The sequence below is a fragment of the Genypterus blacodes genome, unplaced genomic scaffold (assembly GCF_046128005.1).
Source record: "Genypterus blacodes isolate CSIRO-AG114 ecotype Tasmania unplaced genomic scaffold, CSIRO-AGI_Gbla_v1 ptg000058l_1, whole genome shotgun sequence".
NCBI lineage: Eukaryota > Metazoa > Chordata > Actinopteri > Ophidiiformes > Ophidiidae > Genypterus > Genypterus blacodes.
In genome coordinates this window covers 3,672,828-3,698,296 of record NW_027466870.1, presented here as the reverse complement: position 1 = coordinate 3,698,296, position 25,469 = coordinate 3,672,828, and the positions used below count along the sequence as shown (strand labels likewise).

Here is a 25,469-nt window from a genome sequence, read left to right as displayed (position 1 = left end):
AGAGAAGCACTGAAACACCTTCGATGCTATAATTTGGTGGAAAAGATGGAGGTGAGCACTGTTCCTTTGAAAGGTTAAGGGTTCCATGTCTGTCAGAGCTTCCTGTGCAGAGGGGCTTTTAGACACAGTGCCGACGCCTTCAGGGCAGCCGCTCGCTCTTTAGATCCACTATGACGGCAGAAATGTGAAGTCAAGGAATGACTGTGTGCACAGTTCTGCGTATTTACATAAAGTGAAAATCAGAAGGTTTCAAAGGACAGAATGTTCTTTTTACACCGTTAAATATGGAAGCGAGCAGATGCCGTCTCCCAGGAAGTGTCCGGTGCTGCTCTGGTGATCGTCCTCGGGGGTGTTCTGATGGTACAGCGGCGTCTTTGTGTCCTGTCATGTATATTTTTGTGTTGTTTGCTCCTCCATTCCCATCCGCCGCCGTGATTTTCATCCTTGAGCAACACATCAGTCAGGTGTTCTCCGAGGACCTGGGCGTGCGAGGAGGAAGACGAGGGGAGGGGGAAGCGTAGAGGAGATGATGGTAGACACGGGGGACAGCGGGAAAGAGTGTGAGACGGAGAGAAAGACAAGGGTTGGGAAAAAAGAGTTTTGAAAGACTTCGAACTTCCAAGCTGACTGTCATAACTGTGCTTGCCAGAGGGGGAGAGCACCTTTAAGCATACTGGATGAGAAACGATGTGGAGAGACTACAAAAGCAAAGTAATACATAATAAGCAGCACCGACTCTCCTCTGCTCGCACAGCTAAGTTACACGAGAGCGCCGTACAGACGTGATTTCAGAGCCCAGCACGGAAGGTCAGCGTGGAGAAACTTTTACTTCTCACTGAGCTCACATGATAATCAGATCCAGGAACGCACGGATGAAACTGTGACAGATTGGAATTTGGGACGCCAAAGTGGAATTTCCATAGAAATGAAAAACAACAACAGAATCACATCACGGCGCATCGTAATGTGGCAAAATGTTTTACATAGCACACGTAAGCTCGGCGTGCATCACTTATTCCCGCGCTGTAATTCAATATTCGCTGCTTTGGGTATCTGAGGCCGTTCCTGTTTTGCTGAGGATATGTAAACGTGTTTCCAGGTTGTGCTGCGGAATAAATCACAGCGTGAAAGTACAATAAAGCTCTCATTATGGCAGCGCTGAATCATTTTGTTCGCCTTTGTTGCCATTTTCTTCTTCGCTGCCACTCTGCTTTTGACTGCGATTGTTTCGTCTTTATCATTACGCGTGAAAGCTATTTTCTGGTGCAAAGCAAAAGGAGGACTATGACAGCCATGCAGAGCGTTCGCCTGCCTGCCTGTCTGTCTCCCTGCCTGCCGTCTCAACACGCTGCCCTGTGCTTTGTTTCCTCGCACCACCCAGAAGTCAAACATCCCGGTGTTTGAGGCTGTATTGACAGACTCGGCTGCGTTGATCCGATGCCAACCTCGTGTGTGTTTGCGAGGGATGGACCGCAGAAACGCGGCTCAGATTATCTATCGCAGCGGGACTCATGTAGACGTAGACGCGAGGAGATCATCCCTCTGTCGTCTAGCCGTACAGGCCTTTGTGGGTCTTAGGCCCTCAAGATCCAACATAGAACCGGAGCTGAGCCAGGTCCGTCTTATATACTGTCTGATCTCTGCTGCTCTGTGTTTCAAATGTCTTAAACCTGAGTGGACTTTCTATCAGCTCTGATCACTGTGGCGACTCTTGAGACATGAAGCAGTCAGAGTGTGAGCTGCTATCCTGCTATGCTGCCTCCACACACTCCTCCCACCTGAGAACAAGAGACATGATTGACAATTGGAGTAAGGAGCCCCCTTGTGGTAAATGTTGGTTTTCTTGGGGAGATCAAAGGTTTGGGTCAGATCAGCAGGACAGATTTGACTCGTCACAGGTCTCTACCCGAGTCTGTCCAGGTCTACCACGTGTTCAGAGCGACTGGATTTGTTTTGGTATTGAAGACGCTTTGCCTCTTACAGCACAGCTTTGATTGAGAATATGGATGAGTAAATATCAATGACAGGATGATTGATTTATAGGCACAATCTATCAGTTTTGATGCCAATATTGAATGGAAGGCATTTACACATCCGCAGATGCATTGCTTCTCCTGCACTCAGTCTTTGTTTCCTCCGGCTGCCTCCTCTTTAGGATGCAGGACAGCTCCTTTGTCGTCACTTCATTATGTGGAAACGATAATTATGCCCTAGTGGAAGCCAGCTTCACACCAAAATGTATTAGACGCCTCATTCACATGCACTGATAATCGAGTCGTGACTGTCACATAGAGATTATAATTTTGTTTTGTTTGAACAACACACACGCACCGGCGCACGCACACACACACACACTGGAAAGAAATACAATCAACCTACAAGTGTCCTCCAGCTTTTATTCCTTCCTAAACACTTCTTGGCTCTTAACTCTTGCTTTTTACAGCGGCCCCTAAAACAGATCTGGCAGGAGTGAATCATTAAACAGTGATGTCAGTGTATTTCTGCTTTATGTGACAGCGCCGTAAAGAGGACAACGTTCACAGAAAGACGATAAGATGTGATTTGTAAAATCTATTCAGAAGCCAATCCACTGCGCTTCAAGGGAGCATTCAAAAGAAGTGCATGCTGAGATTATCGCCATTACGGCATAATTGGCCACTTGGTAGAGAAGCAATCTTTCAAGTGGACCGCAAGGAGGACCTGGGAGTGTGTGACAGGGCAAATCATGGCGCCAGACTCTCTCAGAAGACCCATAATTGACTGGAATAAAGTCATTTTAAGTGATGCTCCGTCTACACCTGAAATAAAAGTTACGCAAATTTACGTTACTAAAACCGACACAAGAGGCCTTTACCTTTTATTAATGCTATCCGGTCTTTGACTGGGGGCGTCATTCACCATCGTTTAGTTTGGATAGTGGTGACATTAAAGGTCCCAGAATACTTCAAAGGCCTAAGAGGCCACTGGATGCTGATAGGAGGCGGAGAAGATGGAGGCTTACAAATGATGTGAATGAGAATGAATGAGATGTGATGACAGTGACTGGAGTTTGCGGAGTGAATGAAGGAGAGAAAGATGAGGGAGGAGGAGGAGGAGGAGGAGCTGGTCCAGTCGTGCTCCGAATGAGAGCAGCAGAGTAGATGGAGAATATCCCCAAAGCCCAAAACAGCGGAAGAACCTGAACATCTGGAATGGTAAATGATGTCATCTAGCAAACAGCAGTGATGTCATTTAACCGAACAGGATGACAGTTGTTTCTCTGCTAATTTGTTTCCCCAATTTCACCCATTTTAAATGCTTTTTCACCGCATGGAACAAAAAGCAGAGGAGGAAGTAAATGAACCAAAACAAAACTTGAGCTCTGTCCTCTGGTGATGCAACAGGATGTGATTTACAGATTACAGATGTGCAGATGTATTAAAAGGGTCCATGCACGCAGAAAACTGATATTACTGACTTCATCACTACATCTTCAGCATTGCAAGGCGTCTATTTCCACCCAAAGTTGGACTTCATATGAAACATATGGGAGCATTAAGGTTTCATAATAAGTGAGGAGGGACTGAATCCAAGCTCGCTGTGGGTTTCATGATTTCCTACCAGCGCTGGCAGCGAAACAGAGGGATTCGGCGGCTAAAATCCAGGTCAGACATAGATTACCAACTGATCTGTCCAGCAAATTCAAACATACCAACATACAGCAGAGAAAAGACACAAAAACACAAGAATTATAGTGTTTTAAAAAAGTAAATTGTATTATATTTGTGGTGTCTAGATACAATATGGAGACAACACAAAAAAAACACGGCTGTATGTACACAAGTGGAGATAAAAACAGGTTTCACAAAAGTAAAAATGAAACATTAAACGTTTGCTTCCTTTAGGAGTTAAAGTCAAATAAGTGGAGCTGTTGCAGAGTTTTTCCTAAATCCTTCCATCTATTCTGTTTCTTCTATTAAGTGTGTGTTGCAGATTTGAAATTGATGGGATTTAAACGAACCCTGAGATGTGAAGAGATTGGACAGAATGGCATCTGAAGATAATTACAATAAAGTGTTTTGGGGAGAAGATTCACACCAGAGCGTCAGGAAATGTTCACAATCAGACGGTTCCAAATGGGAATGAATTCAGGGAAATCAGCAAAAAATAAGTAAAAAACAAAAAGGAGAGTAAAGATTGAAAAACACGGAACAACAACAGTCACTTTGCCTTCATCAGCTTTGTCTTCATCATTACACCAAATTAGGATCACAATCATCAAGTGCATACCGACTTCTGAAACGCTGTGTTTTCGAGTCGCATCAGTTTTGTTTATCTTTGGCGAAACTGCTGTGGATGGAGTTAAAGTTTCAGCGAACCTATCTGGGAAAAAGCGCAGCGCTTATTACACGGCTCAATTTCCAATTCTCTCACAGGTACTCGCACACAAACACACACGCACGCAAACACACACACTCGGAATACGAAATGAGCCTCAGCAAGAAGCAATACCCAGACGGGCTCGGTGATAGAAAAGAGGGAAAAACAGCCATTATGTGAGGTCTGAGAGGGATACTAGTAACTACTCATACGCTCTTTAATAAAAGGAAGAAACGCAACATCCTTCACCCCATTTAAGGGCTTGCATCGTGCATAAAGAGACGGCTACATCCATCACGCTACATGAGGCCGGGCTGAGGTGATGATGGAGGCGCCAGGGCAGGCCGTCATGCCAACCTGGGCGGGGGTGGAGGGAGGCGGGGTGGGGGAGCTGTAATTGCAGTTGGAGAACACAATCAGGTTCTGTTTTTGTCTCTAATCTCCCAACACCCTTTTCCCTGGTCTTTCCTCTCAGGCACGACGCCGCAGTGCTGTGATCTGACCGAAAACAGAGCAATAAGCCCTCTCTCCTCCCTGCACCCCCTCTTCCCTCCTCGTCGTGGGGGTTTCGCCCCGTCCTTTCATCCAACCGCTCAAGGGGGGGTCATTTTGAGTTGAGATCTGTCAGAATTCTAACCTGGAATCGGAGCGCTTATGGGTAAACAACCTTAACCCCCCCCCCCACCCTCCCGGTGAGACAGATCAATTTAAAAACACATCTGACCCCAAACATAACCTGCTTATTATGATTAGTTTGTCTGTGCGCGCTCTCTATTCGCCGAGATAAAACGCCAGAGCAACATTTGGCTTCAACAACATTCTGCGCCCATGCTGCGCTTACGAGGCATTTATAGAAACAAAGTTGAGTTTTTTTCCCTCCTTCTCTCTGAGGCACCTTTCCCAGCGGCTCAGCCAGCGAGGCGTTTGAGTCAGCGGATCCACAATCATCGTATTCCTTCACGTTTATGTTTCCCCCTTGTGACCCAAATGCCCCGCCTTTGTCGTGGCGGCTATGGAACAAAAGATCATTAAAGCATAAGCAGGGTTTATAGGTGCGCTACCTTGGAAAAAGAAAAGCCCGACCTCTTACAATCTTTCTACGGTGGTTTGTTCAGTGCATGACGGAGGGATTTACAAAAGGCAAAGGCTAAGTAGGATTACGCCGCCGGCTCAACATGGTTTCATTATATAGGAAAGTAAAGAGTACAGCGCTTGTTTAGACTCAAGTGCATTAATAAGAGTCTTCATGTCTTTGGATATTTTGGAAGAGATAGAAAAACACTCTTTTTCTTTTTTTTTCCTCATGGTGCTTTCCAAAACTATTTCTGTCCCGTCTTAAAAAAGAGGTACGACTGGAAGGCCAAGTGCTCCCATCCAAGTCATTTTATCTAAGTAAGAGCAAGCATTGCGCCCTTGGAATTCGAGATAAAAACACAGTTTTAAGGCACAGTTGTGAAGGACTCCGACCCCAGAATGCACAGATAAGAGCCTGTAGTTTTACATTCATTTGGAACATCTGCTGGGCTCTGTTTGCTGTGGTATAACACACAAAGACGCAGGAGATGCAGACTTTGGACGAACTAGCCGAGAGAGTGTCAGTGTTACAGTAAGCGTCCCGTGTTGGTCAGTTACAAAAGGAAGAGGGTCGTGTGAGAAGCTACGGGACGGGCGGGTTAGAGCTAAAGGTCGAAAAAGGTCAAAGGTTCCCCTCGTCCAGCATCTTGTTAAGACCGTTACAGATCCGCTGCAGGTGGTCTCGGTAGACCTCCGACGGCCCGTAAAGAGTCGCCAAAAACTCGCAGTCGGCGAAGTGGTTGAAGACGTGGTTGACGCGGGAGTGGCTCTTGGCGGTCAGGTGGCGCTTGATGGCCTGGTGCAGCAGGTCGCGGCACTCGTTCAGGATGGCGCTCATGACGCGGCGGTCGAAGGTGAACTCGATCTGGTGGAAGCTGACCGCCGTCATGGCCAGGGTGTGGACTTTCTTCCTGCCAGATCAAAAAGGAGCAAGAGGAGATGTTTGTTTTCTCATTTCAAACTTCTGACGACAGGAAGTAAAAATAGAAACTGCTATCTTGTGATTTTCCTTTACATAAAAAACCTTTCACAACCCCCATATCAGTTATATTATTGTCCTTTGCTGCAATACATCTCCATGCTGATGTAATCACTATTCTCCATACTGTGCATTTATGTCAGTTTCATAAATTCCTATGCCTCCAAGCAGAGTTTTGCTTATTTAGTGGAAACTATATGAACTGATGCGAGTCAATTCTCCTAATTTGCTTCTGTCAGCATACAGAAGAAAAATGGACTTAAATTACATTTTCCACCACCTGCAGCTGAGCATCAAATTCCAACACTCGGCCAAAAGCGGTTAATCTCATCTGCATCGAAATGAAGATGCATACAAGGAGTAATGATGTCGTCTCATTTTCAATTTGTGTTTTTAAAAGATGAGCAGAGATTAATATCCGACGCCATTTAAACATTTGAGTGTAATTAAGCGATTCCAGCCCACCTGAAGTTCTCCACCAGGATGAGCTCCTCGCCGTTGAACTGGTTGTTCCTGTAGAGCACGCCCAGCTTCACCACCATCTTGATCAGGTTCTTGATGATCTTCTGGGACTCTTTGCGGTTGCGGGTGTACTCCTTGGTGACGCGGTAGAGCTCGTCCAGCACATCGCTGCTTGTGTCGTCGATGAAGAGGCTGGCCACGCTCTTGGTGGCCATCTTGCTCATCAGCTTCTTCTGCGCTTGCAGGGCCAAGCTCTTGGTGCTGAAGGAGTCCATGCTGACGTCTGGAGAGATAAAGACAAATAGGAGACTGAAGCTGGTTTCCTACATCTGATCCGACAGTAATGGAGAATAACTGCTGAGTCTAATATCAGCTTCCTCATCTTGACACCAAATTCAAGGCAGGCAAACAATGTGTGAGCTTATTGCCAATAACATCTGTAGTCATAATGTTTAAAGGACCGAGCCAAGAACTGACCCCTTTATCACATAATGAGGCATGGCAGCTGTCAAATTAGGCTCCAGAAACCCTCTGGCTTACAGCCTACAAGGTAGTTAGAGGGAAAATGTGTCATTATGCATGTAGGAGTGGAAGCAGCAACAGCACAACCACGCAAAACAGACAATGTAATTTGGACATCTCATCTACTGAATATATTTCCAGAACAAGGTGTGTGCGAGTGTGTTTCTCTCTCTGTGCGTGTGTGAGTGTGAGTGCTCAAGCCAGCGAGAGACGGGGCTAACTTGTTGATTTATGTATGGAGCCGATCGTTGTGCGTGTGTGTTTGCTGTGTACATGTTTGCCTACCAAAGCAGGGTGACTCAGTGAAAGGCTGCACCCGTGATGGCGACTCATAAAATCAAAAGGAGGGACACACACACACACACACACACACACACACACACACACACACACACACACACACACACTATTCTTCTGTATCTTTTTTTCTTAGTTTTTCCTCCTTTTGGCCAAAATTAAAGGAAGCAGCATTTTTCTGAAAGTGCCTCCCTAACCTCCACAGATGCAGTTATCCAGTAAAAAAAAACTAAATGTGCCTCTCAAATCTCTCAGCAGGGGAAAGAATCAGGCTGTAAATGAAGGATAAACTGGTTCTGATGGAAGCCATTAGTCTGAACGTCACCAGCTGGCAAAATACCTCCAACTTATGGTTCTCAAACTGTCTGATGTGTACCGCCTATAGTACTGATGCACTCTCTGGGATGGGGTTACAGGTGGGGGCAGAGTAACTAATGGAACACCACATATCTCCTCCTCCTCCCCTTCTTCCTCTTCCTCATAGTTAGTCGCATATCTATTTCCAACACGTTATGCAGATCCAGCCCCAGTCAGATCAGTGCAGGAGGACAAACACAGACACACATATGGATGGATGTGCGTGCCAGCATTAAGTGCCCGTTCTGCATTCGTTGTTGGAGCGATTCATCTCCTCCCTGCTCCCCGATTTAAATAAATATGAATTCCAACTCAGAGGCAGAGAGGACGATATAGGTCTGTCACGCACGAGTCAAAGAAATATACGGTCAAACTATTCAAATCCTGAAACTAAAACAGCCTCGTAACCACAAGCCACAAGAGAGGATTCATTTTTGTTCCGCAATATGAAATGTGTGTGATTGGCAGATTGCTAATCCACGTGACGAAGAGCAATAAAAAGCCACAAAGAAGAAGAAGAAGAAGAAGAAGAAGAACTGTCAGTGCGAATACAATTAACAATGACACATTCCTGCTGGGTGACTTGTGATTTTTGTCTGTTTGTGGGTAGTAGAAGGATGTGCATCTGCTGCTACTGTGTGTGACTTTCAGCCCATCTCTCTCTCTTTCTCTCACACACACTCTCTCTCTCCCCCTCCGCAACGCCTCTCCAGGAATATCAATAAGACTCCTTGGAGAGGGTGTCAGCAGGATGCTTCCCGGGGAGCAGACACACAAGGAGGAGAGGGGACAGGGAGCGAGCGAGATAGCAAGAGAGACAGAGAGAGACAGAGAGAGAGAGAGAGACAGAGACAGAGACAGAGAGACAGAGAGAGACAGAGAGAGAGACAGAGACAGAGACAGAGACAGAGACAGAGAGAGAGAGAGAGAGAGAAAGGGGGGTGTGTATTTTCCATCAATTCCGAGATGCCTGGGAAATGTGTGTGTTGAATGAGAGGTGATTTATATACTGTCTCCAACTGAATCCACTTTCCTCCTCCTCTCTTTGCCAAACCCGCACACACACTCCCGTTCTCCCTTTCCCCTCGCGGCCCGGATGAAGAATCACAGACGGCGGCCTCCTTCGTGACCGTTTTGACTTCTAACACTGCGCCGGCCCGACCTGCTCTGCCTACAGAGCAGAGACCTCGCCCATCCAATACCCGGCAGACAAAGCCAGATGAAAGCAGTGATTGGATTAAAAACAAACACAGAGGTGGCCGTCTTCATTTCTGTATCAGGCGGCGTTGGGCTGAAAACCACCAATTACGCCGCTGTCACCCCTGTAATCACTCAGGAGTGCACATCACAACATTCAGACTAAGTTTCTCCTCTTCATCGCCGCGTCCTCGCTGATGGATGTGTAAGAGTGTAGGGGGAAAGGGAAAAAAAACCGGAACGGCTACCGACGTATTACGAACCGCAACCTCTTTCTCGGACCAGTGAGTGGTTTCTGAGTGCTCATTAAATTCCCCTCTCGTCAGGGACCGAGCCACAGCGGCTGTCAACATTGTGTTGCCTACTGATGAACAAGAGAGCAAGAGAGGGGAGAAAGATGATGAGTGAGAGGAAGGAAGAAGTCTTTGTCGTTCCGCACCCATAAATCTAAACACTTTTAAAGCGTGACACCATGGGCACTTAGGAATGTCTGAGGTTTCACTCAGAGCTTAAATGTGATATAACATAGCAATGGTGTCCTCATTTTAAAGAAGGCGGGAGATCCTTCTCCTCCTCCTCCTCCTCCTCACTCACCTGCCCCCCTCCCTCTGCCCAAGGAGAGAAAAGTAAAGGCTTCATAAAAGGTTCTCATGGGATAAGTGCTTGGAATGATGAAAAGGTTTTCAATCAAGGATTCAGTGATTTTTTCTGTGTGTGTGAGTGTGAGTGTGTCTCTCTCTTTGCAGCATGAGAGTTGTTAGCAGTGCCAAGTCTAAAGGGCCTGTGATGTTTGATGCCCAGGGGTAGCCGGGCCAAACCTGACACCCCGTCTGTGCAGAATTTATGGAGGCAAAACTTTAATGGATTAAAGGGCGGACGAGACACGATGGAAACATCTCTGCTGCGTGTACTTTCAGAATACACACACCAATGTGCATTCACACCTATAACACATACAGGACTTGTGGGTCTGACTGGCTGAAATGAGAAACAGACAGGCTGTAGCGGGCAACAACTCCTCAGCGTAATGAGGTCCGTTACACCAAGCTACCAAAACACGCCGTCTCTCTCTGAGTGAGGTGTCGGCGTGCATTCACTCACAGAGACGTATGGAACAGAATTGATCCCGGACCCTACCTGGTGTAGAAAGGCCCAGTCAAGCCTAGGCTGAGGGGATGGAGGCAACAAAGGGGCTGTGAGGATGAGGCAACGTCCTTACTGTCCTCAGATAAAGACCTTCAATACCATCTGGGTTTAATTTGCTTTGCCTCCCAGTATCACGCCTTCAGGTATGCATGCTGATGTCTGCACCGAGGACACTGCGGCCTGGAGCGCGTGCCGCATTTGTGAGTGTTACCAAATGGACTGACAACTCCTAATGGCTGTCGCTTTCATTTAGTGTTTCCCGGTGACGTGGACATTGTGACGCCTCTCGGGACAGCAGCGTTGAATGACAGCTGGCGGAATGTTTGACTCTGCGACAACTTGGAAACAGCCACATGTAATCAGTCAGTGAGATGCCCGTCCGTTCATCCGTCTATTCTGTGCACCTGCTTATCCTGTGGAGGAGGCTGGAGTCTCTTAACTTGCCGGCACTAAACCCGACAACATGACCGATTATACGGATATTATCTTTGACTATCTATGTAGAAGTGGCCAATCCGAGGATACAATAAAAAGCTAAACCGCACGTATCTGTTTGACGTGACTGTTTCCCCCTGTTGGCAGTTCATATTAAGGGTAAACTCGACGACTGTGGCATCGGTTTGCAAAGTGAATCCAGGATGCAGCCTCTGCATCCACGCCGCGCTCACTTGTCAATCAAAGCAAAGCTGAGGTGTGACAGGTGAGAAAAGGCCAGAAAATTGGATACACCAGCAGCTTCCACCTACGCTAACCTCTTCCACGTCTCAGGAGGGGAGGGAAAGAGTCGGTACCGCCCGAAATATCACCACTCTAATACCTGCTGCCAATCTAGACAGCCGGAGCGGATACAGATAACAGCCAACCTAAAGGGAAAGCCTTGAAATAATGTTTGGCCACCGCGGGGTTACTTGGAAAAGCTTTGGCACGGACCGCAGAACTTTCTAGATGAGACACTCCATTGAGCATGATTTGCTGATGGAATCTGAGAGAACATTACGATTTCCTTGCTCCTCACTGATCATGAATTGGAACACGATGACAACACGAGTACGAGTAGGAAAAAGTGCTCCGGTGCTGCAGAATGGAACGGATCACCTCTAACAGCTCTGTATACAGTGGTCTGTTTGTACTAGTTTACTTTACAGAGCTAAAATCATACCAGACAAGCGCTGACGACAACACACACACACAACACAAAAAACCTTCAGAGGTTCTTCCAAATAGACAAGTTTATCCATTATTGTTTACATCTGCTAGCCGAGGGAAATCGTTCCAGGTTGACGCAATTCAAAACACAAATCAGTCTCGTGTCATGTTAGTGCTGCACTTCTTCACAAGATGTAAACCAGCAGACTGTCCTGGAGCATCATCCTCATTATCCACTGTCCCTCTTCAGTCGATGCAAAATACCAGAAATATAACCTTTAATAGTTTAAACTTGCATCCTCGTGCATATACAGTATTTCCATTACTGCCTTGGTTTGATATGATTGATCATTTGAATACTACAGAGTCTGCTAAACCTCTATTTCTACTATTATAATGCCACGTGACCTTTGAACAGATAAAGAGTGGAAAGGTTAGGAAGGAAAAAGGTTTTCTGTGACTTTGAAAACATGACAAAAAGCATCTGTGGCTGAATTAGTATTCATTCAGACGGGGAAAACGTGAATCAGAAAGCCAATTCATCCGCAGATCCTCCCGGCAGCTCTGTGTAATCCTTCCCCATTTTGAGAAACAATAGACAATCCGACTCGTTATATAAAGTACATCCCTGCTTTGTGTTTAGAGTGAAGTAACTCAATGAGCTCTATTAGTGAATCCACTCCAGCGTTAGGGAGTCAACAGCAGGATTTTAGGACGAGTGAATGCTGCGATATCCATCTTTCATTAAGTATTGTGCCGTTTCTATCTCTCTTCTCTTGAGACGTTGCGTAACAGCGGAGGTGCCGGCTGCTAATAAGGGAGATAGTGTTCCTTACAGTGTTTGTGTGTGTGTGTTTGTTACAGTATACAGCAGATGTGTGTGTTTACTTTATGGTTCCTCTACACTAAATGTACATTCAGTCCAGCAACTGCCACATTAATGACTTTGTAGCGAGAAATGTGTGACAAATTAAAGGAAAAACCAACAAACAGGTTATACAAGTCTCTGGAAGTGGAGTTTACATAAGAGGCCCCTCGTGCCCTATGGAGGAGGGGGATTTTCACCACTCCCATCCAGACAGATATGTTTCATCATAGAATAAAGATCAGCTCCTAGAATAACTCTATATTGATTTGCAGCGACCCTTTCCTTTCAAATGCCCCCACATCTGAACAGAGCCAACTGACCCCCTCACTTTAGAGGTTCCGGCTCCGGCCTTCAGCGTTCTTTTGGTATGTATGTCCAATACAAACGAGAGCATGAGGACGATGCAAACAGGCAAATACACTGAATTACCAGTTTTGTCAGCGTTCGCGTATATAAATGCTTTCCATTGCCTCTCAGAATATTTCAGTCTAATCACACCACCAACAGCCTCAAAGTGACCACAGAGTTAATCAACAGCCCTCTGACTGCACTATTAACAATAGCGACGCACATTATACGTTTCATAAAGGGAGGATTTATTGCAGGGATGTCAGGAGTTTAAAGGTAATAAACTGGTAATTCGCTGGGCCCATTTGGAAACGGCTGAGCATGTGCTGTGGCCTTCCTCATCTTCCCACGCCGTCACCATTTGTGCAGATTTGTGCAGATCAGCCCAGACCTCGGGGCCCCGTTCCAACCTGTTTGAACCGTTTTCTCAGATCTGCTCCAGCCCTCTGAACAATTAATAATTAACACATCAGCACATAATGGATCACGGATTAATAATTCATTTTGCCAGTTTGGACCAAAATAGACTGGAGGCTGAGAGGAGTCTGCTGCGATGCAACAGGTTTTTGCAGGGGTAATGGGGTCATACCTGGAGAGGACGCTGGCTGTGAGCTGACAGTGCTCATTTGGTGATATCAGTCAGCATAATGCATGTATAATAAAGCTGGAATACAATAGCTACCTAATCCCTGCGGTGCCTGAGGGCCAGCACAGCCCTCAAAACATTTGTTCTTGCATTAAAATTCAAAACTAGGTGGTGGTTTTATGACCACAAATGAGCTAATTGGGGTGGAAGTGGGGCACATTCGGTCGGTGAGGCTGCTTCACTCTCACATGAATCTATTTGACTGCAATGTAGAAATGATGTGACATGATATACACACTATAACTGAGATATCTTAAGAGTATTACAAATATGGCAAGACATTATTAAGGTCCTAACCGGTGCTTGAGCAATGAATGATGTCTGGGCCTTTGACATTTTTAATTAAGGCCACCACAAGTGCAGGGCACATAATGACTAATTTTCTCCACCTCCTGCCCAGGGAGCACAATTTGTTAACTTGGTATGTTAATGGGATGAAAATATCAATGCGGTTGGACTTGGCAGTGAGAATGCCAGAGACGGAGGCAGAGTGAGGAAGAGGAGGGAAAACAAATATGGCTCGACATTGACAAATAGATGGCTTAAGCGAGATGAATCCAGTGTATTCCCCATCTGCAGCAGAGGGGCTGACAGGCTGCTAGTTTGGTCTATTGGAGATAACAAGATGTCTCACTCTTTCCCTATCCGTGATATTTACAGGTTATGCCACTCTGCTTTTTCAGACAAGGTCACATGCTCAGGGTGTTATGGGTTACCAGGGAAACCAAATGCCACCTGTGAACCCAGTAAAAGCAGGTCGGGAACCTTTCTGGTCTCGTCAATGAGTTACCATGGAAGCTCCTGCCGTGCAGCTAATGTTACTACCTCAAGTTCAAGCTTGGCTCTTAATAATAATTATGAGGAATGTCTGGCTGCATGACTGTATTGTCCTCCGGTGGGAGGATCTGCAGTTACAGTTACACTGAAACTTTCATAGACAGGGCCTAACCCTAACAACCCTAACCTCAACATATCCCTGTTTCATAATGCCTCGCCCGTTTCATTGTATCACAAAAGAATCATTCTGTGTGGAAATAAATATGAAGTTATTATGAGGTAGTGAGATCAATGACAAACAGACTCATTCAAGTCATCTACAAACAAGAAGGGCATTCATTAGAGCACTGCAAAGGCTGAAGAAGCATAGATAAAGATAGTCTTTATTCCAATAATATACTGGCCTAAAGAGGAAGACATAACTTTTTTTAAATAGTCATGTTCTAGATGACTATGTGCCTTCTAAGATGCATAACAGCCTGTATGTTACTGAATGAGCTCAGCTTCACATGGTGGCTGTTGCATGTTTCAGTCCTGTTTGTGACGGCAAAGCAATTCCATTAATGTCTCTGGCAAAGCAGACAATAGCTCAGCCAGATCCAGATCCAAATTCCTTTTCCAAACTGCCCAAAAACAACCTATGCCACGATGTCAAGAGGTCTTTTTCTAAATTCCTTGATCGCCCCCCTTGATCCAGAATGATCTAAATCTACTGGGCCACCATTTCATCAAAAGGGATTGATCCTGGTATCCAACATACAAACAAACAAACCAAGAGATGCCAGTGCAAACATACTCAATACATAACATAACTCTTCAATCTTACCTTTATTGCACTTTGGTTTTAATGCAAAGAGAACAAATTTGACTAACGCATACTTTTGCATACTTAAGCACACACACCATTAAATTCCTTTGATTATTCAGTGATAGTTCATTTCAGCCTTTCCTCAGTTTGCGAGCCTGTCAGGCATTTCTCCCATCAACACATAGCAACTGCAAACACACTTCACCACTGCCACAACTAACGCAAGAAGAGGTGCAACTCCGACTTGTGATCCCGGCCCATAATTCATCTGACATGTGTGTTGAGGCTGTGCATGATAATGTGTGCTGCTACCTGCCAGAGCCCCTGCTGCACACTGGAGCTATTCATCCACACTGAGGACTCCAAGACTTTACAATGTCAACACAGTTATGTGTTACAAAACATATCACTGTTTGCAAAACATGCTTTAAGTATTTCAGTCTGTGTTTGGATATGCAGCGAATTAGCCTGAGAGTTAAAGTGATGAGGCTGATCTGGCCCGAACAACTGAACCACTATTGTTGTTTAGTTTCTTCTAGTTCCTTAATTTCCTGTACAGATGAAACCTTTTAACGCATCATGGCTGCTCTTGTTATTTTAAGGGAAGTGGGCAGGCTTTGCTACATCTCCACACTTCAACCATTCATTTCAGCCAAATCCATTTTGTAAAGACTCAGTTATCTGTGAAGTGCAGACTCATAATAATATTAATACTACAGAATCCATTAACCTCAGCTGCTGAGCTTCTCACGTTCTTGTTTTAAATGTATTCTTAAAACTTTTATAGTTTTTCCCCGTGTTTAACTGTGTTCTTCTGGCAAAAATGTAGTTTATTGTCATTATTTCTAATTAGCTGTCCACATGTTGAACCAATTAGGGACATGATTTTTGTTTGGTAATCTCCTATAGGGGGCTGTAAGAATGATAAACGGTACATAACGTTACTCCATCTAACTACACCTGTAGGAAGAAACAAACCAGAGCAGATACAGATTCTTCAAAGTGTCAGCTAGTCCTTTTGCACACTTCTTTGTTTGTTAGACTTACAATGGCTACACTAAGTCACACACACACAAAATTAGAGTCAGAAATCAAGTTTTTATACGAAAATCCTCCTACCTAGATGCATAATGTCCCTGGGTAAACCCCCTTCTTCTGAATCACTTCCTGGCGACACATATGCTTCTACACAAGTTTCTTACAATTTCGTCTTTGTTCGAATGTAAAAGAAAACTCATCTTACCACTAAAATCACACATGCAGTTAAGTTTTAGAGTTTTAGACAGGATTCAGCAGCGTTGTGTGACGTTTTTGTGTGTGGACACAGCTGAGAGGGTTTGATAACGCGGACCGCAGTTTTTGGTTAATGTTTGCTGTTGATAATGTTTGATTAATAACTGCTCAAGCGCTCATCAACGGGAGATGAACTCACCTTTCACAGGGGGATATGAGGGTCATAGAACAAGATGACAAGTTAATCTGCACCGACGCTCAAGTCTTCATCCTGGAGCACAAGCAGCTCTTCACTGCATGTTTTCAGCTGTTGGATCTCCGGTATAAATAAAAAAAAATAAAATAAAAAAAATGTCCCCTTGTTTCCTTTTCGATGTGTAACCGCGTATCAGGCACAGGCGTGTCAATTATTGAAAGAGTGTGTTCTTCTCTGCTGCGTGTCTGTGAGATCGGTTACAGGAGTTTGTCGTAACCTGACTCCTCTCGGCTCGTAAAAAAAAAAGTTTCAAACTTGAGGAGGACCTGGACAAGGAGCGGATTGATGTCGATCTGGACCAATGGAGGAGCAACGAGGGGACACAGCGGCCCAATCAGACCAGAAACAGACCCGTTTACGGCCCAGCACTCCCTGCCCCCATTAGGGTTTCCAGTAATTATCCGCGTCCCAAGGCTGAGAATTTCCCAGAGGAAACGGTGTGGAGGGAACAATGAGCAGGAACTGTGGAGAACAGCTTGTCACAGACTAAGTGATGAATTGGATTCTGAGGTTATTAATACATTAAATAGCTACGCCTTGAGATTTCTCGCATTGCGATCACAACGTCTCGACCTTTTAATTCAAAACACATGTAACTTGTAATTCGCTGAAATTGGTAAGAACCAGTAACATACTTTATTAACACATATCATAATAACAGTGGACATGTGTTTGATTTGTGTTTGCCAGCGGATGTTTGCAGGACAGAGGAAGTTTCTCTTCAGTCTAATGAACAGGAACTCCCGATGTGAAAATAGCTCAGTGCCATTGTAAAGTTCTATTTCGTTTGTTTTGTTTATGCTGCCTATCAATATAACAAAGTCTGACTTTGGGACATCTGCATGCCTCCCCCCTCAAAAGGGAACACAAACAACAGTACGCAGCCCCACAATGTCAAAACTGATCTCACTCACACTGACCTTGAATTATATCATAAATAATATAATCCTGTAATATTTAAACTGATGTATTGTTAAAGAAGTCTGTGTGTCATATTGGACACTTGTGGTGGGTGTATTGTTACAGTGCGACCTCTAGTGGTAAAATGCTCATTAGTGCAAAGAGTAACTAAAGTAAAACCTACAAAGAAAGATAGATAGATAGATAGATAGATAGATAGATAGATACTTTTTTTGATCTCAAACTGGGAACAAAAACAGAAATACACCTTCTATTAATCATTTGACCAGTCTGGCCGCAGCTACAGGGACAGTGATTCATCTTATCTGGACCTGAAACTAGATAAAGGAGATGAAACCAGACCATATAGATCCTCATCTTAACTTGAAGTTGCATAAAATGAAAAAAAGAAAGAAAAACAATGAATAAACAAATGCTAACCCAGGATTAGTAAACTATATTGTGAAGTTCACCTAAAGTCTAGTGCAACAAGTTACTATATATAAACAACAATAAACAAGGATGGATAGATTAGATTAAATTAATTGAAAACCCACCAAATATTAAATGAAATGGATTGATGAAGTCATGGGAGGATAAGTATCAGTGTCCATCATGGCCTTCCTTCCCTGGGTGCTGTGCTCCTGCTGCTCAGCTCTGTGGTTGCAACAGACTGCTTGATGACCTGCTGGACAGTTCTGATGTTATCTGTAGATGAAAGGGTGCGACCTTCTTTTCTGCCCAGCAGTCATTTTCCCTGTGTGGTCCATATCATAGATACTATCTGCAGTCTGTCTATTGGCAAAGGGATCCAACTCTTCAGCCAGCAGCCAGTAGAAGGTGGATATTATATTTCTCACATATATATATTTTGGTCTAGATTTGTATTTTTAAGTTCAACTGTAGCGTGTGTACAATTTGTCCACCAGATAGATCAAAGCAACAAGGAACAGAAACACACCTATTTTAAACTGGCGAAAAGGCTGTTTCTTTTCTTAGTCATAAAGTATAACGTAATAAAAAGCCGAAGAAATGTCATAGATGATACTGTTGTATGTAAATAAATGTATAAAAACACTGCAAGATGTTTTTGATGGTTTCCAATTTATTACAAGCCTTGTCCTCACAGCACAGGTGGAAATTCACATTATGTTTCTTCAAACTACATTTCCCACAATTCCCACAAGCGCAAATCAGGACAGTGACGTGTTTTTGCTACGTGTCAGGAAGCTGTCTAGTCAACATGGCGGCGCAGCAGGGCGATGTTGATGAACTCTTCGATGTTAAAAATGCTTATTACATCGGCAGTTATCAACAATGTATCAACGAGGCGCAGAAGGTGAAGGTGGGTATCGAAATGCGATACTCAGTGTATTTATAAATGTATTGTTTGGGTCATATTTCCGTTCCCGAACTCCAGCTAATAGGAGCTAGCAGCGCGAGCCAGCAACAACAACGCAATTTAAGTTGGCTAATGTTTCTCTCACTGATTTAAATGTCAACTTAACTACCTAACTTCGTTTTGTCTTTGCAGCCATCGTCACCAGAGAAGGAGGTAGAAAGGGACATGTTTTTGTACAGAGCATACATTGCCCAGGTAAGCACAGGCAGATAGTATATGTGTCACTTTGAGCACACTTTGTCACTGATGTACAATGTGTTCTTCATCATAATGGTGATGTTGGCGTGTTGTTTTTGTGTCTTCACAGAGGAAGTACGCTGTAGTCATGGATGACATCAAAGCAAGCTCTTCACCCGAGCTCCAGGCTGTCAAGATGTTTGCAGAGTACCTGTCCAGTACAAGCAAAAGGTCTGAACCTGCACCAGACTCAAGTCAAAAAAATTATAATGGTGTTTGTTGCAGGAGAGGAGAGGCGACGTCCTGCGTTAATGAAAATAAAGCGAGATGAGTCATGTCTGCAAGATAATGAAGTAGTGTCCATGCAGTAATAATGTGGTCTGGCACGGAGCTGGAATAGGATACTGGCTGCACCTGATCCCCGTGCAGGTTTACAGACTCTGCTGCTGTCTGTTACAGTAACAGAATCAATGAACTCCTCAGAGCAGCACCAAGATGTGACAGAACAGAATGAGCTGCAAATCCTCACCTGGAGAAGCTTGTTGTTTTGAATTTATTTATAAGTCTATAATAGTTAGTATAGTTAATGTATCATTCAAGTCATTTCTGGGTAATGTTTTGTCAATTGACTATTCAACAAATTGTTCAGCCACGACTAGTTGCTGTCTAAGTAGCAACAACAATCATATATTTGGTTTATTATCTCATACTCATCTTTCCAGGTTGATGCCTTTAGTTTAGCATGTAGCCATTTTCATATCAGTACAATTTAGAAATGTCACGCTAGAGATGCTGTCGGATGATAAAATGCATTAGTAGTCATTGTTTTACTTTTTTAAATCAGCTGGAGGGTTGTGAACCAGATCTCCACATTACAGTATTTTTTATTTTGAGGATAGCCACATGTAATGATACTTGGGTGTCATTTTAAATACATCCTAACTTCTCTACACCCTGTCTAAATTCAGCCCAATGTCTGTGTGTAAGGATCACTCATCGCTCTCTCCACTTTACACAAGGATGTGGTTCCAGGTTTCACTCTGCTCTTCTTTACGTAGGGACGCCATTGTGGCTGATCTAGATAAGAAGATGACAAAGAGTGTGGATGCTGCAAACACCACCTTCCTCCTCATGGCTGCCTCCATTTACTACCACGAGACGAACACCGATGCTGCTCTCAGGACTCTGCACCAAGGAGAAAGCCTGGAGTGGTAAGAAGTGACGAAGTTGTGTGACGGTGGGGTTGGGTGGGGTTTCCGGGTGGAATGTCCTTTCTTTGTTTCTCTCTTTCTCTCTATCACAACCTATGATGCGATTTGCACTAGCCTACATTGCTGTTTGACATCCTGTAAAAACTGTATTTACCCTCATCATCGTCACATCATTGCAATTCCAATCTACTTGTACTCTACCTCAGGGTCTACGTATAAAGTTTAACAACAACAATAGTACTGATAATACAACCTTCTTTCCTTCTCTCTATCTCTCTCTCTCTCCCCTCTTTCCCCTCTTTCTATATAAAAAGTGATCTCCAAAATATCCTACAACTGTATGCACAACGTCATGTACAATGTTTACTTCAATAAAAACAAATTGCAAAAAGAAAAGATGAAAAAAAAAAAGTGACAAAGTGAATTATCCTGGAAAAATGGTTTCCCTTCAACCAAAGTTATTGTCATTTTCTGCAGAGGTTGTAGAGAACCTTACTTTGCTTTGCAAATTCAAGTGCCTACTATTAAATCTGCTTAACACCACTTTTGACAGGTTGCTTTTTCCAATCAAGTTTTTGTTCATTGTGGCCTTAAACCAACTAATTTGACATCATCATCTGCTTGTATGTTTTAGCATGGCCATGACTATTCAGGTGTTGCTGAGTCTGGACCGTGTTGACCTGGCAAGGTACGGATTTCATGCGTTTCATGCAAATCGCATTTTGACGATTTGCATTCCAGCTCAAGGTCACCTGTGTTATTTAAACCTGCATGGAAAACTTCCCATTACTATTTGAATGCTTCCAGTCATGAAAGCTCACAGCTAAGATTCTCCTCATTTTACGTTTCATCACTGAAAGTCAAAATTGCTTTGCCTGCAGCCATGTTATAAAATAGAAGACTGTACATCCTGTAAAGGTTGGAGCAATTTTAATGGACATCATGATGTAATTCACAGGAAAGAGCTGAAGAAGATGCAGGAGCAGGATGAAGATGCCACTCTCACCCAACTGGCCACAGCCTGGGTTAATATTGCGGTGGTGAGGAGACCAGTATTTATTTTCTCTTGTGTAATGCCCACATTTTACAGTTGGCTTGTAAATAAATGCCGTGTCATGAATAATTTGTAAGCCACTCGGTACATAATGGAATGAATGGCAGCTGCATATTATGTGTTTGTGTGTACACCAAGGCAATTTAATTCCTGTTGACCACATTTTCCAGTGTCCAGATTATATAGTCAGCGTGTAAAGTTTCCATTGCGCTGGAAATACCGACACCATTACAAACATTTATTGGCTATTCAGCATCATTGCAGCCCAACACTCGGATTGCATTTCCTCTCGCCAATGTTTTGTTGTGCTCTTTCCGCTCAAGGGGGGAGAGAAGCTGCAGGATGCTTACTACATTTTCCAGGAGATGTCAGACAAGTACTCATCCACGCTGCTGCTTCTTAATGGGCAGGCGGCCTGTTACATGGCCCAGAATAAATGGGAGGAGGCTGAGGGAGTGCTGCAGGAGGCACTTGACAAGGTTGGGCTCATGTTATTTTCCTCTCTCTCTCTCTCTCTTTCTCTCTCTCTCTCTCTCTCTCCTTTCACTGATGAATTGTGAACTCATCCTTAGTGTGTAGACTCACATTTCATATATCGCTCATGTCATGTCCAATGAATCTTCGTGAGGTGAAACTTAACCCTTGTGAATAGAAGAATTAAAACCAATAACTTTGTAATTAAACTATGAATTCTATTACAAATCATGCATACAATTCAACATCACACACCTCAGAAATGAGTGTGTTGCCCGTTCTGTTGCTCCCCTCAACAGCAAAAGATAAACTTCAGTAATTCTCCGATGCCCATGTTCTAACAGCAGATGGCGCCACATATTTTGCGATCCATACTCCTCCAGCTCAGTGCTCAGGGTTTTCCCTGGGGACAAAAATTAAAGTTTCTTAATTGAAAACATTTGTAAAAATAATCAGACTTTGATCACTGTGCTGCATACGGGTGTGCTGTACATGTTGTTCTCTGTAACAGTGACATCCTCCAGCCACTTTGGTTAAACCAGGCTTATTCATGTTACATCTGCCAAGTTGATCACTGCTAATAAACATATAAAAACTATATAAACCTATAAAGGCCATAAATCCATGTATGACCTCCTTAGAGTCGAACACTTATGCTGTGAAATCATCTCTGGGGTGAAACAGGGAATACACAGAATAAAGCCACCTGTATGTAACCCAGGTCTGTTTGGGACACAGCTCCAATCCAACCCCACAACTGCAAACAAACATCCTCAGAAGAAGGGACTTTGTATTCTCCAACCTGTCCCAGATAAATATAAATAAAACATTCTACTCAGAATGGTGTTGTTGTTGTCAGTTTAACTTTTGCCCCACTAGAGGCAACCATCATCTCGTCAGTTGTGTGTTTGCTCAGACGGCGGTGATCCTAGCGTGGCCTGTGTGCTCAGACAGCTGATCACGGTGGTGTGTGTGTGTGGGCAGATGCAATCACTGAGTGCTTTTCGTAACGGCCTGAACTGCCCTTTTCCCGCTGGGCTTTTTCTTGTTGTTTTGCTTTACTTTGCCATTTTCTTGGCGCAAAGCAGAAACGCATAGTTGCAGAGCCTGAGACAACCCCAGTACTATTCATGTACTACTGCCTATGGATAAACCTTAACCAGTATACAATACTGATCTGCAGTACACAGTTAAATATTCTTCTGTCTCTCACTAACATGCACACAGGGGTTGATGATTTTGGTCAGTCCACCTTTAGACACAATCCTGAAATGAAGTCCAGTAAAAATCAGGGTGTATAGGACTGATTGCTGCCTCGGTTGTCTGTCTACAGTTGTTGTCTATTACATACCAATCATTTGTTATTAAAGATAGCAAATGTGCTTTACTACATGCAAATATACATTTTGAAACAATAGTTACATTTCCACACACAGTTGAAGATACTACTAGGTTATAAAACTACATAATATCCAATATAAATACACCGTTTTGTCTGTAATAACAATGATAAAGGGAATGAAGACGACATTCTTTAGTTTTACATCTCGGTAAGAAAGATGAAACAGTTTGAGGACAGAATACTGTTCTGTGTAACTCTCCTACCTCCTCTTTCAGTTTGCTTTGTCTAAATAACGCTTCTCTTTCTCTGTCTTTCTGTCTTCCCACTATCAGGACAGCGGCCATCCTGAGACATTGATCAACCTCGTGGTGCTGACACAGCACCTGGGCAAAGCTCCAGAGGTGAGACTTTGGACCCAAAGCTGTTAGCGAGGTTACTGCTTGGACAGCCACCAGGTTCTGCAGTTTCCTATAGACAACTCTGATACCTGCACAAAAAGAAAAGAATATGAAATCCCCGTCTGATAAGTGCAGGAGACACTTCTCAGCAATTTTATGATTTCCTTTACGCCAGACATTCAACCAATCAGTATCTTGATTGTGTTTGTCTTCTGTCATCAAAAGTATTTGAAGTGCATATGGATGTTTATCCATTAGCTGATGCACTCTCCCTCCAAGCATATCTGCTGTTTTAGTGCTGTGTGTGAGCAATACACCCTGGAAGTCATGGTTCAGAAGATAAGGACTCAGTTATCGCCGTTACATTTGGTGGACTCGGTAGTAAAGTGATACAATTTTGACTTACTTCAAGTGATCATTGGAGATTTCAGCTGTGATAGGCGCTGATAAGCACATCAAACAAAAGGTTAAGCAGAGTTATGTCCATGTGTTTGGAGAGTTGTGACTTTGTTCTGTGAGTTAACACAGAAGTGTGTTTCTCTTGACTTAACCTCACTTCATGATTTTGGTCTAAAATATCACACTGCAGTGGTTCGGCCTGTTAATGTGTAAATTCTTAGTCGATGTTCTAGTGAGAAAATTAAAAACTTTCCGCTGTTTGGCACTCATCAGGCACAATGACATCTAATAAAGATAAAGGACAATATTTTATCATTACTTCTTGTGGTTCAACCAAAGTTCAACCTTTTGGTATTTTGCCACTTTGTTTATCATTTACTCTTGTTACTTGTCTAACGCATGTGTTGCCTCTCTGTCATCAGGTAACCAACCGGTACCTCTCTCAGCTGAAGGACGCACACAAAGCCCATCCATTCCTCAGAGACTATTTAGCAAAGGTAATATGCTCTTTTCTAGATGTAATTTTCACTGCTCTTCCTCACAAAACAATCTTAGGAGGCATGGTTTGCTTTAAATCGCTGCTCACTCATTAGAAATGAAACTTAAGAAACCACAAGCCAGATATCCCCAAAAGATGAAAGTCTATGAAGCCTCAAATATGTGGCAAAGGTGATTAAGGTTATTAAAGTTCACTCACCGTGGTTGCCAGGTCTGCACAACCTTTACTCTGTTATTATTTAATTGCTCTACTCGCTTGTTTTGATGATTGTAGAACAGGTGTTCTTGGAGCAAAGCCAACAAGGGCATTCAACTTTGAATCCTTAGCCTGCGTCACTTGTTGTAGTAACACACAAAAGTGCAAATGTACATAAACATGGCAAAAACTATGCAGTGCTCAGCTGTTTCCATGGTGAGAAATGTAACCGTTTCCTCTTCTTTGTTTTTCTGTAGGAGAATGAATTTGACAGACTAGGGATGCAGTACACTCCCACTGCCACAGCCTAAAACAGCTGTGTTTGTTTGGGACTCCAAAACTACAGGCTTCATTTTAACACCATGAAGAAAACTCACACACACACACACACACACACACACACACACACACACACACACACACACACACACCTGTATTTGTTTTGATACTAAGATTTGTTAGAGAACCTGTATTATTTAAACCATGTGTCCTAAATTCCCCCCATTCTTCATATATGTCCATTTCTCTCATTAAAATCAACCCAATCTGTCTCTTGTAAACATTCCTCTGAAATGATAATAAATGTTTAATCCCCTCTTGTCTGCCGGTTGTGTAGTTTTGTGTAGTGATCCTGACCGTATGTGGAATGGACATAGCTGTATGGTTGACCCCTGAGTGTCTGCCAATGATTTCCAGCCAGGCCAGTTTTAAAGGGCGCTGCAGCTTTACATATCAAAGCCAGTGTGTATTGATCTCAGTGCGCACATGCAAACGTCGCATGAAAGTTAATATGGCTGTACAGGGGGATGATGTGTCAACTGAGCACGGTGACATCACACATTTGCCTTCCGAAGACGCTGAACTACGTGTTGGAAAGTTTTTCAAAGACGTTCTTAAAGTCTCTAAAAAAGGTTTAAACTAACTAACTAACTAAACAGACCAT

The 25,469-nt window shown here is 43.6% G+C and overlaps 2 protein-coding genes across 2 annotated transcripts; one reads left to right on the top strand and one right to left on the bottom strand.

The window, feature by feature from the left end:
* Positions 1-4,124: 4,124 nt before the first annotated feature.
* tnfaip8l1 (tumor necrosis factor, alpha-induced protein 8-like 1) lies at positions 4,125-16,722 on the bottom strand. The gene is made up of 3 exons (XM_076153520.1): positions 16,419-16,722; positions 6,878-7,157; positions 4,125-6,344 (listed from the first exon to the last, which is right to left on the bottom strand). The coding sequence occupies exons 2-3, from the start codon at positions 7,147-7,149 to the stop codon at positions 6,056-6,058; spliced, it is 561 nt and encodes a 186-aa protein (XP_076009635.1). The 5' UTR covers positions 7,150-7,157; positions 16,419-16,722; the 3' UTR covers positions 4,125-6,055.
* A 1,848-nt stretch (positions 16,723-18,570) lies between these two features.
* Positions 18,571-24,957, top strand: cope (COPI coat complex subunit epsilon). The gene is made up of 10 exons (XM_076153469.1): positions 18,571-18,720; positions 18,910-18,972; positions 19,085-19,185; positions 20,013-20,165; positions 20,800-20,853; positions 21,124-21,205; positions 21,543-21,698; positions 23,368-23,436; positions 24,255-24,329; positions 24,784-24,957. Exons 1-10 carry the CDS (start codon positions 18,619-18,621, stop codon positions 24,835-24,837), a joined length of 909 nt encoding a protein of 302 aa, XP_076009584.1. The 5' UTR covers positions 18,571-18,618; the 3' UTR covers positions 24,838-24,957.
* The last annotated feature ends 512 nt before the right edge of the window (positions 24,958-25,469 follow it).